The sequence below is a fragment of the Pygocentrus nattereri genome, chromosome 27 (genome assembly GCF_015220715.1).
Source record: "Pygocentrus nattereri isolate fPygNat1 chromosome 27, fPygNat1.pri, whole genome shotgun sequence".
Classification (NCBI taxonomy): domain Eukaryota; kingdom Metazoa; phylum Chordata; class Actinopteri; order Characiformes; family Serrasalmidae; genus Pygocentrus; species Pygocentrus nattereri.
The window spans coordinates 4615821-4633990 of NC_051237.1; the positions used below are offsets into that span (position 1 = coordinate 4615821).

General features: G+C 39.7%; 1 protein-coding gene across 5 annotated transcripts in view; it reads right to left on the reverse strand.

Annotated features, from left to right (window-relative positions):
* Positions 1 to 18170, reverse strand: part of spire1a (spire-type actin nucleation factor 1a) — a 52577-nt gene that overhangs the window by 8628 nt on the left and 25779 nt on the right. For 3 of the 5 annotated variants that reach the window (XM_037535427.1, XM_017693356.2, XM_017693345.2), the window contains exons 4-8: positions 11921 to 12046; positions 7305 to 7379; positions 6737 to 6901; positions 4035 to 4121; positions 3040 to 3169 (exon numbers count right to left, since the gene is read on the reverse strand). In XM_037535427.1, coding sequence (XP_037391324.1) covers positions 3040 to 3169; positions 4035 to 4121; positions 6737 to 6901; positions 7305 to 7379; positions 11921 to 12046 — 583 coding nt within the window. Of the gene's footprint in view, positions 1 to 640; positions 683 to 3039; positions 3170 to 4034; positions 4122 to 6736; positions 6902 to 7304; positions 7380 to 11920; positions 12047 to 18170 lie in introns of all 5 variants that reach the window. The other 2 variants (XM_017693336.2, XM_017693328.2) reach the window with 1 other exon arrangement.

The window sequence follows — 18170 nt, forward strand, 5'->3', positions numbered from 1 at the left end:
CTAATCCTGATTTCTATATTTGTATATCTGTATATGTATCATTGCTAGTTGATATAGGGTAGTGAGTTACACCTCTGCCTTCCATGTTGTAGACTGGGGTTCAATCCCCTGCATGGGTAAGCACCCTACACACTACCAATAAGAGTCCTTGGGCAAGACTCCTAACACTACCTTCGCCTACCTGTGTAAACTGATCAAATTGTAAGTTGCTCTCAATTAGAACTGAACGATTTGAGAGAAAATACATAACTGTGATTTGTGAAAATATAAAGAGAACCACTGTGCTAGAGGATGACTACACTAAGGAGGTCAGTGTAGTAAGGAGGCACCCGCTGCCACATCAATGCATGTGAACTCAAAAGACAGGATGTAGCCTCTCAATTTTCAGTGCTTCCTAAACAGAAACTAGCATTTGACAGAAGGCTAGAGTAACACTGATGTAATGTAGATATGGCTTGGGCTGAGGATGCCGCATTGACCCCTTCCTTTCTCCTTTCTCTTCAGAAGTGTGCGGATGCACCAGCAAACTCGTGTACTTTCCTACAGCAGGAGATGAGGGGAGAAGCTACTAAACCAGCAGGTCTAACATGACAACATCAACTAAAGGATCAGAGGTAAAGAAGCCACACTGAGTCTTTACCTGATGAGTCAAAACTCACAGACATGCTAAGCGGTCGCATTACTGAGAGATCAGGTCAGTGTTAAAGGAGAACAGGGAAAGGAGAGGAAAAGAATAAATGAGGCAATTACAGTTAGTTACAATATAACATAAAAGCTTTCAATGATAAGTTCACAGAAAATAATGAGGAAAATATACACAAATTGCTAAACTAAAATTTCTTGGAAGATTTCAAGTGATACTATAGTTCTGCACCATGATATGCGTGATATGATTTTTCAAATAATTTCAGGTTAACTCACCTGCATATATGGCACTGTACTTACCACAACTAATAATAAACTGTACTCTGTTATACTAGAAAACCCAAATATAGCTGCAGTACTAGATTAGCATTGCTTTTTTTTAATTTTATGGCATAATAATAACCCAGCCAAAAACTATTCATGTCCACTATGTTTACATAACTGAAAGCTTCAACACTATATAAGTACAAAAGGTATCAAATTACTAGTGGTTATGTTGTATTAGGAACAGGGTTGCGAAACAAGATATAATCTGTTATTGAATTAAATAACAATAACAAAATGACAGGTAAACAGAGACAAAACACATGACAATTAACACTTTTATCTCAGTAATGATTTCTATCAGTGTGCAATCTAATCAATTTCTCTTTCTATCTGAAAGACGATACAACAGTGTTGACAGTGTCTCTAAGCCTGTATTGTCCCTCTGGGGGAGGTGCTTTTCACAAAATCACAGGAACACAATGAAACAGTCCTACTGTACCAAAATCATGAAACAATTTGTTAATTATAGTAAGGCAGATTAGTTAAAAAGTTTTTAAAATATAGCCATACACAGCCATGGGTTAGGCAACTACTGACTATTGCCTGACCTTCAATTGAAAAATTTTCATAGAAAACTTTGGGTGTAATGAAACATTTTAGGTTCAATATGATCTTCTTCTTTTGGCTGCTCCCTTATGGGGTCGCCACAGTGGATCATCTCTTCTATATACATATCTATACATATACACACATATATATTTATTATTTGGGCATACTGGTTTGTTTTTGTGACAAAAATTGCATCTCCTTGTATTTAAGCAGCTTCAGAAAGAAAACTCAGTCATTTGAGCAGGAGTGCATGCAATGCGTTAGTCCTGCCCCCTTTCTGCCCACTATATTCCAATAGGATGCACCCAGATGCATTGTTTTGATCACTGACAGTGGTTTCCATGAGAGACACAGTTTCTGAATGAATCTGCACAAGCTACTAATATGATTTCAATTAATATGGTCTAAAATAACAAATGCATGTGCTCTACTTTGTCCTGATTCAATCATTGTTTCCAAATTTAGCACAATAACAGCCACAAGTTAGCCAATGATGAACTAAAAATAGCATTAAACATAAAGTATCCTACTAGCATGTGTCCATTAGGTTGGCACAAAGACAAAGCCCTAACTACACCATGCAGCTCAAACAATAAATGAAATCATCAGTCATTTTACAGCAACAGGAAATGTAGAAGTAATATTATTTATAAACCATATGGAATAATAATTCAATTAAAACAAAGTAAAAGGAAACTGAAGGTAAATCCATGTTTGTTGGTGGGAAGCCACAAACAGAACAGTAAGGATGAAGCATTAGCATGGAGGAGAGAGCCAGGGCCAAATAACAAAAATTCATGTCAGTTAGGACTTTGAGGCGATATTAGAGCAGCAGCAGAGGCAGCCATGCATGAGAAAATGGCACAATGTCACACATCCACACTGCCACATGGATGACCTGTGCTGACCTCTTCTTTCTTTGACTGAGGTACACTCATACAGTTTGTTCTTAATAAATGACATGACATTTCTTTGGTATTTAAGTTAACAGAACTCACAGAACTGCTTCATTTGCACACAGTTAGGGTAAAGTAGGACAAATAAAGTCATCATGAAATAAATGCAATCTAATAGGCATTCATATAGATTTTTCCAGACATATACAGTTGTATGCAAAAATCTGAGCACCCCTGGTTAAAACTCACAGTTTGATGATTTCCTACGTTATTACACATCCTCTACAGAGAACACACTTCTCCACATTTTAATGCACAGTTACTTTTTATTTACTAAATGTGATATAATGGGGAAAACAAAACATAAAATGTGGTCTGTGCAGAAGTTATGGCACATTTTATATTTTATCCAAAATATTACACTCAGCAAATAAATAGACACTGAAGGGTTCCTGAATTTATAAAAAAATAGCATATTTGAGTGTGTTCTCTGAAGAGGATATGTAAGATTTTACCAGAGGGGTTTACACTTTTGCTTACAACTGTATGCATTACAGGATGTGCTGGAACTAAGTGGACATTTTCATGTAACTGGACATGTAAATTGCGAAAGAGCACTAACCAAGCCGGCTCCTACGGATCATATCAGGAGAGACAGGCCTGAGTTTCCTCTCAGCTTTGATCTCTTCCAGGATGCGCTCATGAAGGCTAGGGGGTCTTGGAGGGTGGGGCTTTAGCTTACGAGCTGAGACCTAAAGACAGATACACATTCACACAGATTACAATAGTAACTCCATAAAAGCACGCAGAGTATTTCCAAGCCCTTGTCTTTTGTCTTGACAAAGAGTCACATTACAAGTATGCACTCAGGAATATGATTGAAGTGCAAGTCACTCTGGATTAGAGTGTTTGCCAAATGTATAAATGTACAAAATGTTTCAAAAGTGATGATCAAATCTCAAGGCAGATAACTTGATAAAAATAACTGTAAATAGAAATTTACAGTATATTATTTATCATTGAATATTTTTTGGTGTTCCCAAAATATTTCAAATTGGGCTCTGACTAATATGAAAATGTTGTGGTCGATATGACACCAATTGTCATAATATGTAACTCTATATTTATATTTTAGACGTAATCCAATAGCTATACAGCGCTTTACTGATGACTGTTAATACTCACCTGTCATACTTCCTAAACTCAAACAACAGAAACACTCCAGTCTTAAATAATATTGTAGCCCAGAACCACCGATAAATCTTTATTTTTCTGGATTTTGTTCATCAACACTGCTAAGCGGCACAATTTATCACTTACTGATATAACAGTCAGGCCCTCCTTGAAATAATGAATTAAAATGCTTCTAGGTGTGTTGTTTATTACACTTAAATCTATGCTATAGGTAGTTTTTAATGTGTAAAGAACAAACAATAAAAATCAGTAATGTGTATAAATTGAAAAAAATATTAATTACTATTGTAAATAAATTGTATGTAAATATCACTTAGTATGATTTATGATTTAATAAGCAAGTCTACATTTTTAAACAGTATGTCACGTTTGTGTGTGTGCTTGTGTGTATGTGTGTGTGTTTGTGGGTGTGTATACACTCACAGGATTAAGAGGAGGTCTGGAACGTATGAATTCTAGTATGACCTCATGAGCACTCTTCTTTAACCTGGGAGGAATGTCACCATTCACCTGCAGAAGAGAATCAGAACAAAGATCAACGGTCACACTCCTCACGCAACATGGTCACCAGCGCTATCGTGCGAAAATGTGCCGCTGCAACAACAGACAGGTTCGGAACAAAGCAAAACACGCAGTACCTGTAGAAAGTACCTTGTGGTTTGTGACCCAAGAAGAATCTGTGCTATGGGCTTATAGGCATTTTCTGTTTTTGTGATTGTGTTTACAAAGTCAAACAAAATTTAAAAAGTATTTTATGTTGACCAACAGCATTGCTCACAGTTAATCATGCATTAATTACTGAGGACAAAGGTGTGCAACGCAAATAAAGTTGACCTATTACTTCACAAGTTACTCAAGCACTTTCATTTTTATTGGTATTAACCATGACGGGGCAGTTCTTCAAACTGCTGCTCTTTCTACATATATGCAAAATCAAACGTGTATTCTGACGTCCTAGAGTGGACTTGACCTTGTGAAATACCATTAAAACTTATCATTAAACTTAAAGAACAACTAAGTCATCTTCTGATAAGAAAAGCAAATATTGCTCTGTGTAAATGACTGGTACACAGAACATTAAAAGTGAACGCTATGAACCAAAATGTGGCCTACTCTCAGACAAGGAAATGGTGAAATGGGGAAAGTGATAAACCAGCCTTCCCTATATGACTTGAGAAACCAAAAGTTCCTACAATAGCTCTCAGAGAAAGGCCGCCTCTGCCTTTAACATGAAACGTTCCATATAAATGTGTCCGAATATCAAGGTTGATTTAGATCTTATGATCGCCAAAAACTGAAGCAGACATATCCGTCCTAAACAGTAACTTACCTACAGCATTGCACTGATCCCAGGATCCAATTAGTAAGCTTATGTTAGCAACTCAATATCAACTCAATATTGTCACATTCATTATCTCAGTGAGTAAGTTTAAGCTAGTGGACCATAAGTACATGCACATGGGCATTTTGGTACCCATGGCACATGCTTGTCATGCTCCTGTAAATTAGTCTAATTAGTATTTGAGATATTTACACATTTTGATTAACAAATTATTATTATTAAATTAACAAATATTCAGTCAATGATTTAACAAACAATTGTGGAAGCCAAAACTTCATTAACTAATAACTGATTCATTATAATAAATTAACATCACTAAGAGTACAGAGTCCTTCTGGCTGAAGTTTTAGCATGAGCTAGATAACAAGTGCTAATTTAGCATAGTTAACTACAGTAGCTATAAAGGGGCCCCAAAGTATGGACTATTTTTGTTTGTTTTTTGAGTTTGATGTAATATGTAAACACTGTTTCAAAATGTACCATTCACTCCAGTCCACATATGGAAGGTAATGTGCAAAATTAGCCTGCGTTAATATTTAAAAAATATTCAATATTTTTGTGGTGTCATGAAAACCTGCACATTCATATTATATATATATATATATATATATATATATATATATATATATATATATATATACACACACACACACCTGATAAGCCAACAGAAGTGTTTCAGTACAGTGCAATACAGGGCAGGCAACCACAATAGAGGTCATTTATAGATCAGTCTTAAAGGCACAGTAACAAAAAACACCTGTTTAATTCTAATGAATAAAAATAGGCTGGATAATGGTCATGTAAAAGTGCATTTTGACTATGCACATAACCCTACACAAATGCCATAACTGGACATCAGGAAAAAAAGACAAGAAAGATGTAGGATATGAGCCCATTAACAAGTACTTTATGTTCAGGAACAGCAGCATGGCATTAGGTCAGCCACAAAAGATAACTTCTAAAGATTAGCACTGCAGGCTCATTAAAATGATATAAAATGATATCAAGGATTACATCTGAAAACCCCTGGCAAATATTCATGGCAAACATTCAAAATGTGAAGTTAGAAGCTAAAACTAACATAAACCTAATGGGCTATGAAAGACAATATCAATTAAAGATTATGCCCACTGAAAACAATCATGCAAATCTCTAGTTTAAAGAACCCATATCCTACATTTGTCTTGTATTTCATCCGCCCCAAATGTCCACTTAAAATTTGTGGATTTTTTTACAATCGTAATTCATTTTTACATAATCATCTACCTTTCTATACTTTAAAATGGGCTGTTTTGGTACTGCGCCTTTCAGTCTGACATATGCAACATATATGGCTGGTATAGCGTAGAGGGTTACACCTCTGCCCTAGGTTCAATGCCCAGCCTAGGCAAGCACTCTACACTATAGTAATAAGAGTCTTGCCCAACACTATCTTCACCTACTTAAAAATGATCAATTTGTAAAGTCACTCTGAATAAGAGATGGAAATATACAAAGGACCGTTGTTCTGACTGGAACAGTCCTTAATATCAGCAAGAACAGATGGCATTAAACTGATGTAAAGACTAAAATAGGCAGATATATGTAAATATAAGGGTTTTCATGACATCACAGAAACAATTAATTCAACACCGGAGTCCAGATGCGTTTGACTTTTTTAACAATGTCAAGATACTACATCAAACCTATTTCACAAAAGTGAGAAAATTCAGTTTCCCATGATATGGATCTTTTAAGTAAAAGGCAAATGTATTATTACTTATTACGCACAAAACACACGCACCATGACTTTACGCAGTTTGTAGCGTTTAGAGCGGATGTCATCCATGAGCATCTCGTACGGAGTGAGCTGGTACTCGATGGGCAGAGGGTTATACTGACGCTCCTGAACCTTCTTCAGCTTCACACCGTTCCTCAGATCCCTCATTACCTGCACCCAGAACCGTGCCTGCACCACACAAAAACACAAACATCAGAACACATACATCTGCAGACGTGTCCATTAATTATGTCTTCAGATTTTCAACATGTACATGCGTAAAAATGCATGTCTTTGCTTCTGTTGTATGAAGAAGAAAGCATGCTCTGATACTGAATTCTCTCGTTTGGTGTGGACTATGGTAAAAATACATCCAACAGCAGTCAAAATGACTGAACAAAAGAAGAAGTTTGATAGGTCCGCTCCAAACAAGGTAGCCCTAAATGCCTCCAACGATTACAACAACTATATATGCCAACAAGGGATGACAATAAACCTATACTAATACAAAAACACCCACATTCAGCACTGAGTCAGATTCTGGTTTCTATATTTAAGCTCCTGTGGGCTTGTGTGAGAAGCTTGCTCATACCCAATCAGCATTCTGCAGTTCATTCAGATCTCTGACAGGCTCCTCAGGAGTCTCTCCCTCCATACGCCTCAAATTCTGAAAGAAGAGGAAAAGGAAGAATTTAATCAGCATGAAAGTTCACTCAGCTGGCTAGGGATTCAGCCTTAGCACAACTGCAGAAAAGTGTTTGTTGTTTTATTCATCCTGGACTGTACATTGATATGTGCTGTTGTGAGAGCGTGTCAAATTGTGTCAACATCGAACTGAACTCTGCAGGAAGCAATCAATGCACAGCTAATGTGGCTTTTTAACTGTCTGAACTTCTGCCAAGCCCACTGAACCACTGTAAAACAGTTAGAATAACAGGGTAACTATGAGGACAGAGCTAGCAAGACTCGCAAAATTCGTATTCCCACATTTAACTTTTGAACATGTTGAGGGATGCAATATCCTACATTAATACCACATTTATTGTACTTGTGGGAATTTTTAACCATTCTTTCAGAAGTACATTTGTGAGGTCAGACACCGATGTTGGACGAGAAGGCTTGGCTCACAGTCTAATTCATCCCAAAAGTGTTCTATTGGGTTGAGGTCAGGACTCTGTGTAGGCCAGTCAAGTTCTTCCACACCAAACTCACTCAACCATGTCTTTATGGACCTTGCTTTGTGCACTGGTGCGCAGTCATGTTGGAACAGTAAGTGGTCATCCCCAAACTTCTCACAAAGTTGGGAGCATGAAATTGTCCAAAATTCTTTACGTACTGTTCTTGAGCTAATCTGAAGGCCACATGAAGTTTGGATGTCTGCAGCGATTGACTCGCAGAAAGTTGCCAGCCTCTGCACCTCAGCATCCGCTGACCCCGCTCTGTCATTTTACGTGGCCTACCACTTTGTGGCTGAGTTGCTGTCGTTCCCAATAACTTCCACTTTGTTATAATACCACTGACAGTTGACTGTGGAATATTTAATAGCGAGGAAATTGACATCCTATAACAGTACCACGCTGGAATTCACTGAGCTCGTGAGAGCGACCCATTCTTTCACAAATGTTTGTAGAAGCACTCGGCAGGCCTAGGTGCTTGGTTTTATACACCTGTGGCCATGGAAGTGATATAAGATTTTTGCCGTAACACCTACCTCTAGTTTCAACTCATTTTATTCTCTGTTTATTATCATTATTATTGTTACGCAAGTATAAAACCACTATAAGACCAAAAAAGTGCATAAAATTAGTGTGTTCATCAGGCTCTGCTTTTTACTCTAAGAGAGCGAAATCTAGGAGAATTAAAATTATGAAATACAAATGTCCAATCCCCAAAATAAACACTACAAACTTAAAGAAGGTGCATCTTAATTGTTTATTTCTTGATAATCAAGTTACTAAGTTTAATTAATTACTCCTGACAGCCTTGTTTCACCAGGGGTAATTTCTGCAGATATTTGTAATGCATTTGAGATCTATGTTTATTATGTACATGAATGATGCTGAGCACTCAAACCAAACTCCAGCTGTTTAACACACCTCAGCACTTAGTACATAGTCCTAAGTAACAGTACTGTTACCATAAAAAGCAACATGCAAAAATTCACTTCAGTAAAGCACTGAGCCTCTTTTCGTCCCCTCTGTCTAGTGTGCAGTCATCTTTCAACAGAAATGCTGCAGAGAGCAGAATGTTCTTCTCATACATATAAAGCACGCATATCCACAAAGGGATTCTGGGTCTTCTGTGGCCTGAGGCTATGTGAAACATCAGAACCAGATCAGATTCTTTCTGTCAGCCATCCTCAGATCAGAGGAAAGCCTTAGAGAGAAAATGCTGATTCCACAGCTTTACAATTCCTCCACCATATAACCATCACTTCTTCCACCACCTTGTTTCTATCCTACAGTCTCTGAAGTCACTGCAGTACCTTCCATCTCACCCACATCAGCCTGCTGCCTACAATTTGTGCTCAATGTTTATTTCTGTAGGATGCAGGAAGTGAGAATCTGTTTGCAGTTTTATTTAGTCATGTGTTTTAGCAAATGTGCTAATCATACTACTTGGCTGAACGCCTAGGAACATCCATAAGGGGAAGCTGTTTGAAGTGCATGGTGGGTACATGCTATTTGATTATGTATTTCAGAATAAACACATTTTGTACTGATATGCCAACACACAAGCCCTGAATCTAGACTGTTCATACAGTAAATCATCAAATATACTGAAGCCCCTCATTAGTATTATAAAACAGTTTTAAAATCTGGCTAAGCCACAATCTAAGTTACAAGAATGTCACTGAACATATTAGCTGTATTCTGTATTACTGCATCAAGTTATTAAATAACATTGTGTTGTTCATGTAATAATGTTTCTTGAGAACCAAAACCACTCCTTTTTAATGAGCTTCAGAATAATTCTGCCTTCTATGCTGCAGACTAGGGTTCAATCCCACACCAAGGCAAGCACCCTACACTACCAATAAGAGTCCTTGGGCAAGACTCCAAACACCATCTTGGCCTACCTGTGTAAAATGATCTAATTGTAAGTCGCTCTGGATAAGAGCGTCTGTTGAATGCCTAAAATGTAAATGTAATTCCTTTTTGTGATTATTATTATCTATAATATTATTCATATTTTCATTATTCAATTATTGATTGACTGTTGGTATATAGTACTGTCCTTTATTATTGTCCTTCCTGCTGTTTCACTAAAGTAATAAGCCACTCAAGGCTGTCCATTTCAAGGTGGTTTTAAATATACATTGTAAAATTACTATAATGAGTGACTTTACATGTCTAATTACATGTCAATGTTACTGTATTACATAACAAAAGTCAATGTGGCCAACCCTATATTGTTTATTATATATTGTCACCTGACACAGTCCGTGTCTTTAGAATATACTAACTCTACCTGGCAAGTTTACCTGGTACAATAAGGGTTTTATACACAGCCCCAGAGTACCGGTAAACAAGTACTTGCTGTAGCTTTGTACACATTGTTCTGCAGCATTGAGACGCCTTAGGTAGTTCTCAGGCAGAATCTCTCATAACTCCCTTCCACATAAGGCAGAGGTAGAACTCTAAAAAAAGTTTCAAGTGACTCGAGGCAAACTGGCACACCCAGCACAAACCCATTACGCGAACAGAGGTGAGAGGTATGCTGTCTGCTGGCGAGTGCCTTTAGAGTAATCACGAGGAAGCGGATAACAAGCCAATCCCTCTGCAAACAGCTGACAGAGTGGGACAGAGTGCTGGAGGAAACCCTCTCACTAAGCCATGTTAAGCAGCTACTGGGTGGGACAGCAGAGAAAAAAAAGCCATAGAGTAACACAACTCAGTCAGTAAGCACAAGGCTTACCCCAGCCTTCCTGTCTCACCTACAGATGCATAAAGCCTTGAAAAGTAATTACATACTTACAATGATTACCACCACAATAGTGAACAAAGGGCATGAGTGGTAGTGGGAGAATTGCTTGTTCTAAATGTTGTAATTTGTAGTATAACAAATTATACACAACATAGTGTAAAATGTTCAATATTTCATTATGATATCACATTTATTATAGATATAAAAATGTTTTTCATTATACTTCGGTTTTTATTTTTCCCCCCCCCAAAGCCTGTTACATACAAAATTGTTACAAATGGATATACAGCACTCTGGAGTGAAATGCTTCATATGAACCACCACCTTACTCCCTGCCTCCAATCAAAACACACTGCACAGCTGATTACGCTGTTAGTTTGTGTTTCTGTGTTAGACTGCAGGACATTAACATCCAGCATTTTATGCAATTTATGGATTTTTCTAATTTAATCTAGTGTATTTCTCATTGCTTGCTTAAGTGATTGTAGCCTTTGGAGCGGTGTCTTCTACATTCAGTGAGCACAAGTATTACCTTATATGCATGGATGTATTTAAAAATGTTTTATATAGCAGCAACTGAACCTCTGTAATCATTCAGATCTCTTGCTTCCCTCAGCAGAGGAAGGAACTGATCTCAGCACTGCTTTTTTCGTTTACATCAATTTCTGCCTTCCACAGAGGATGCAACTCAGAAAGGTCCAGAAGCTGAGGCAGAGTGATGAATACAGCAGTTCCTATTGCTTCCTATGAACGAGAGCTGTCTGACCATTTCAATTTCAGAGGTGATGCACTGAGAAATCTTGCAGTGAATTTACTGCGAGTTACTGTGTAGAACTTCTTGAAACGGATATTTCTGGTTCTAAAATCTGATTGGCTGAGCCAATATGTATAACCACATAAATCAATTGAATTCTGATTTTTATGGTTCTAAAATCTGATTGGCTGAGCCAATACATATAACCACACATCAACTGAATTCTGAATTAATGTGCAAAGTTATGCTATATAAAAAAACAAAGTGATGGTATTCATGGAATAGTCTTTGATCACCATGTTGATGGGCAACCAAAACTGTTTTAATTACTGTAATTATTAGTGACATATTATTGACCTTTGATGCGTTTTATCATTTTGTATTTTGTTGCCATTTCATTAAAGCAGTAAGTCACTCAAGGCTGAGCAGTACAGTGTTACAGTACAGTGCTAACCATTATAAAATCTCTAACATACAGCACCACGTGACATCGATTCAGTAATGTGATATAACATAAGGGACATCACCTCTTTGGCACTCTTGATCTTCTCAAGGAAGGTGCGTAGCTCCCTGGTCTCAGCATACAGAGCCCGGCACACAGCCTGATAGTGGTTCGGAGCATCCAATGGACTTGGGAGGTGGGACGTGCACAGCTGAAGAAAGAAAAGTGTCTTTTTAGTTACCATTATTGGTGGACCACAGGAGTGATTTCTTTGTAATTGATCATACAGCCACTGAAATAAAGCAAATGCTTCCTCTAGTAGATTCATTTAGAGGTCTGGTAATTCAATATTATACAGCAGACCAAAGCACCTCATTTTCATTATCAGAATCAGGACTAGACGATATCAGATCATCTTGAAAGAGGTCTGTTGGCAGGTGTGCCAGTCACAGAGTTTCACATAAGAAAATATGAAGTGATATTAAAAAGGACATTGAGCTTTCTATTGAAACATAAATTTACTAGAGATTTAATTTAATCCTCTCTAACTCCTAGCCATTATTCACATTTACACTAACTTCAGTTCAGCACAGACAAAACTAAATAAATAAATTCTCCATAATATTGTTGTTTCTGAACAACACCTACAATAATAGAAAATCAAAGTCAACTTTAATTTCTTAGATTATTGCTACATTATACATCTGCAAAGCACTGAGCTGCCACCAGTATGAGAAGTTCACCACTCTGTGAAAGACTGCACAGGCAAATGGTGCAACAATTCAAGAACAACGCTTTCTCAACATAAAATAGCAAAGATCACCTACATTGTTAAAAGATTTAGGAAATACAGAAAAATCTCTGCATGCAAGGGAGAAGGCCAAAAAAACAATATTGGATGGCCATGATCTTTGGGCCCCCAAGCAGCACTGCAGTAACAACAGACATGATTCTGTAGTGGAGATCACTGCATGGGCTCAAGAACACTTCTCAAAGCCACTGTCTGTGAACACAGTTTGTCGCTGCATTCACAAATGCCAGCACCTGTGATAGTGGGGTGGGGTGGGGTGGGGGGGGGGTTATTATCTTACTTTGCATGTGTGACTTGCACATCTGTGAAAGCATCATTAACACTGAACAATATATACAGGTTTTAGAACAACACGTGCTCCCATTCAGATGATGTCTGTTTCAGAGAATGTCTTGCTTATTTCAGCAAGACAATGCCAAACCACATCCTGCAAGTTTTACTACAGCATGGCTCTGTAATAAAAGTGTCCAGGTGCTAAACTGGCCTGCCTGCAGTCCAGACCAATCACCCATTGAAAACATTTGAATTTTTATGAAATGAAAAATCGTTAACCGCTTATTCCAGGTCGCAATAGCAGTTGAGAGAGCAGAGAATCCCAGATGACCCTGTCCCCCACAACTTCCTCCAGCTCATTCCCGGGGACCCTAAGCCGCTCCCAGGCCAACTTGGAGATACAATCCCTCCAGCTGGTCCTAGGACAACCCCAGGGTCTTGTAGGCTGTGGCTGGTACACCCCCACCGGGAGGCATCCTGGGGGCATCCAGATCAGATGCCCGAATCACCTCAGCTGGCTCCTCTCAATGCGGAGGAGTAGCAGCTCAATTCTGAGCTCCTTCCAGATGGCCGAGCTCCTCACTCTATCAAATAGAGTGTAGCCCACCACCCTGTGAAGAAAGCTCATTTCCGCCATTTGCATTCACAATCTCATTCTTTCGGTCATTACCCACAGCTCATGGCCATAGGTGAGGGTCGGGATGTAGACTGACCGGTAAACAGAGAGCTTCACTTTACGTCTCAACTCCCTCTTCACGACTACAGTCCAGTACAGTGACGGCATTACTGCTGCCGCCTGTCCCAGCCTGCAGCCGATCTCACAATCCCTCTTCTCATCACTCGTGAACAAGATCCCACGATACTTAAACTCCTCCACCTGGGGCAAGTCCTTTCCCCATACCTGGAGTGGGCATGCCATCCTTTTCTGGGCTAAGACCATGACTCATACTTGGAGGTGCTAATCTGCATACCAACCGCTTCATACTTAGCTGCACACCGCTCCAGTTAACACTGGAGGCATCCAAGTGATCCAGCCAAAAGAACAACATCATCTGCAAATAGCAGAGATGCCACCCTCTGGCCTCCACACATAATGCCCTCCTGACCACGGCTACACCTTGACACCCTGTCCACGAAGGTCATGAGGAGTGGAGACATGGCACAATCCTGGCCGAGTCCAACGCCAACACTGAAAGAGTCTGACTTAATGCTGAGTATACAACCACAGCTCTCACTCTGGGAGTACAGAGATTGAATAGCCCAGAATAGTAACCCCACCACCCCATACTCCCGGAGGACCTCCCACAAGATATCAAATATCTCAGGGAACAAGATACAAAATATCTCAGGGAACACGGTCGTAGGCTTTCTCCAAATCCACAAAACACATGTAGACTGGGTTGGCAAACACTCATGCCCCTTCAACAATCCATGAGAGGGTGAAAAGCTGGTCCATTGCTCCATGGCTGGGACAGAATCCGCATTGTTCTTCCTCAATCTAAGGTTCAACTATCGGTCGAAGTCTCCTTTCCACCACTTTGGCATAGACTTTCCCAGGAAGGCTGAGCAGTGTGACACTCCGATAGTTGGCACACACCCTCCAGTCCCCTTTTTTAAAAATAGGGACCACCACCCTAGTCTGCCAGTCCAAGGGTACTGTTCCCGAGGTCCATGCAACATTGCAGAGGCGTGTTAGCCTCGACAGCTCCAGAATATCCAGAGCCTTAAGCATCTCCAAACGGATCTCATCCACCCCCTATGCCTTGCCACTGAGCAGCTTGCAGTGACCTCCACCAGGGAAATGGAGCTTGACACACGAGAGGTCTCTGGCCCTGACTCCTGCAAGGGAGGCATGTCTCCCGGATTAAGGAGTTCCCCAAAGTGCTCCTTCCACCAACCGACAATATCCTCATTTGAAGCTTGGGCACAGCCACCCCGACTGCTCCTGCGTCACCGGACAGTTGTCCAAAACCTCCTTGAGGCAGACCGAAAGTGTTTTCCCATGGCTTCACCAAACTCCTCCCATGCCCTAGATTTTGCTTCTGCCACTGTTGTGGCTGCCACCTTTCTGTACCTATCCGCTGAGCCTGGAGTCCTTTGGGCCATCCAGTCCCTAAAGGCCTCTTTCTTCAGCTTGAGAGCCTCCCTCACCACCGGTGTCCACCAGGGGTTTTTGGGTTACCGCCCTGACAGGCACCACCAAGCTTTTGGCCACAGCTATGCCTGTCAGCTTCCACAATGGAGGTTTTGAACAGGGTCCATTCAGACTCCATGTCCCCTACCTCCGGGACACGAGAAAAGCTCTCCCAGAGGTGGAAGTTGAAATCATTCCAAACAGGGGCCTCCGACATTCCTAGCACACCCTCACCCTACCAGGTCTGATCATCAGTCTTCCCTGCCACCTGATCCAACTCACCACCAGATGTTGGATCAGTTGACAGCTCAGCACCTCTCTTCACCCAGAACATATGGTTCCAAGTCAGATGCAACGATAAAGTTGAACAAGAACTTGGTGTTCGTTATGGACAATCCATGTCTGGCACAGAATTCTAATAACAATTCACCATTCGTTAACACTGAAACAGCATCCATGGCTTGCTTGCTGAAATGGTACTGAGCCCCTTTTTAAATGCAGGTTTCAGAAGACACTTTCTGACTATTACAAGTCAGTGAGAGGTAGGTAAACAATTTCAGACTCTTGGGAATGTGCCCTAAAATATATCCTGTGGTATATAAGCAAGCTGGCTAATGGTAGCAAAAATAATCATTACATCCATATCTAACCAGCATCTATATAATAACCAGTTATCTACAGATAACGATTAAGGGGAGAACACTTGCTTAGAAATAAAATATCGGGTCACTTTTGTTTTCTGCCGCCTTTGTAGCCACAGCAAACAAACTGTTGTTGATATTACTGGTTCCCAAAACAGAGCCACCTACACTGTGTGACGTCTATGAACCCATCAGACATTTAGACAATGGAGATTCAATCAGTCAGGGGCACTGAAAGGCTCTTTGTCAGCGACTTCGTAAAATACAGGTAATACAGGGAGCTGTGTCAGTGGTCTAGAATGTGTGTTTTGGATTAAAGCACAAGCTACTATTCTGCCAATATATAAATCGTCTTTACATTTGGTCTAAATTCCATGTCCAGTCAACCAATCCCTAGACATTCATCATGACTGTGTCTGATGAGTACATTTTGTTCAGCCACTCAGATGGTTATGTTGTTAAACACATTCTTGTGGTCACCCAACCCAAAGCCTGAATAATTGGCAGCTCTAAACAAAGATTTGAGTCAGACTTGATGCAAGTCTCTAAGTCATTACCATAAAAGCATAACACATGACTGAATGAAGCCTTGATGTTTTTAGGCTCACTACCAACACCTCCAACCGGCTCAATAGCATTTTCCCCCATACTTTGCTGTGCTCTGCCCTGTTCAGGAATGTCTGACATGGCTGAAGGACTCATGTCTACTCTGAGGATCTTTACTAGGAAAATTTTCTGAACAGTAACATTTAGAGAAAAGAGCATATGACCTTTAAAACCTGTTCCGCTTCCAGTTAGAACTATTCAGAGTGCCTAACAAGGAATTCATGAAACAGGTTCACAATTGTTTTGAGAAAACCAGCAACTTCTGCATTTGTTTTGTCAATTTTCTTCTTCTTTGTCTGCTTCCTTTGCTCAGTAACAGCTCCTGGACAGCTACACATTCTTTCAGACCCATAGTGTCCTCTCACAGAAACACCTGTGGATTTTTTCAGATCTGTAGCAAAAGTGGAGCTTGATTTTCTCCTCTCTCTCTCTCTCTCTCTCTCTCAATGATGAAAGCTTTAAGCACTGTTTACCTGAAGGTGCCAGTTTTGGTTTTTGAGCTTTGGTTTTGTTTAAAATTTCACTTTCTCTCATTTGACTTTCACCTTCCTTATGCAAGTGGATTGTCTTGGATCTAATCTAATCAGAAATATCTTCTGAAAAATGAATAAATTGTTTTTAATGGCCATCTAGACTGGTAAAATAAACAAAAGCACAGTAGTATATGAATCATGAAAATGTCTGCAAAGTACTGTGATGCTACATTTTTGCTATAACACCCACCCTTAGTCAGTATGCATGATGAGATATGGAGTCAAAGTAAGGGACCTTAAGCTCACTTGGAAGAAGCTCGGTCACCTTAAGTCTGCATTTTCTCTTCCATCATTCCAGATAAATGCACTCAGACAGTGACTGAGCTGTGTAACTTCAAGGGGGATGCTTTTTCCCTTCATTCTCTTCACCCAACATGCACCCACTCAAACACAGTCAAGTAAAAATAACCTCCATCCCTTTGGCACCTCAGCACCATGGAAGCAAAGTTAGAGTTAAATTAGGAGAATCAGACTGGCCATATCATTTGATTTCTCTTAGCCAGCTCCATTTCACTGGAGCTCAGCAGCGAAGGCTGAGACAAAAAGGCCACAGAGTTACCTAACCAGGCCTCATGCTACACCTCATATTGCCGTTGTTCTGACCTAGCATGACCGTTACGCTGCTTACTGGATGTTAATTCTATTCCAGAGCAGCTCAGTTCACATGCATACAGAAAAGAAACTCTGTACCACTGGCCTATGAATGTAACACAAGGCGGCCCTTTTTCCATCGCAGAGTGCAGTTTGGTTAGTAAACAGCTAAATCCACAGCTGCTGTTGATATACTTATTACAGCATATAAATAACTAGCAGCAAGGCAAAACTCAGTGGTGAGTTTCAGTAAGAAAACTGAGCTAGCGGGAGCCTGAAGGAGCCAGTTTAATGAATAGGAGCTAAAAGAAACCTCCACCTCATTGCTCTTCAGTGCACAGTTATAATAATAAGGGTGGTACAATATGGAATCAAGAATATATACAAAAAATAAATAAATAAACTATCTACAGGCATATATACAACTAGAAATATATCCTGAGATAAAAAAAAGGCAGTGCAATAATGGATGAGCAAGGAGGCACAGGTAATAGCATATGATGACAACACTGAATATGTGCATACATTTGTAATGAAATAAAACTTACATAAGTCAATTCAAATCTGAATGCTGTCAAGGAGTTCTGCACCAAAAATTCTCCATTTAAGTGAAGCATGACCTAATTTCAACATCTGCAGCATCTTGCCACTACTGTCAGCTTCTTCTGTTGCCACTTCACACAAAAATCTAATTTACACTATTTTTCCACATCCAAAATATAACAGTTTTCTCTCAGTGACCTTCT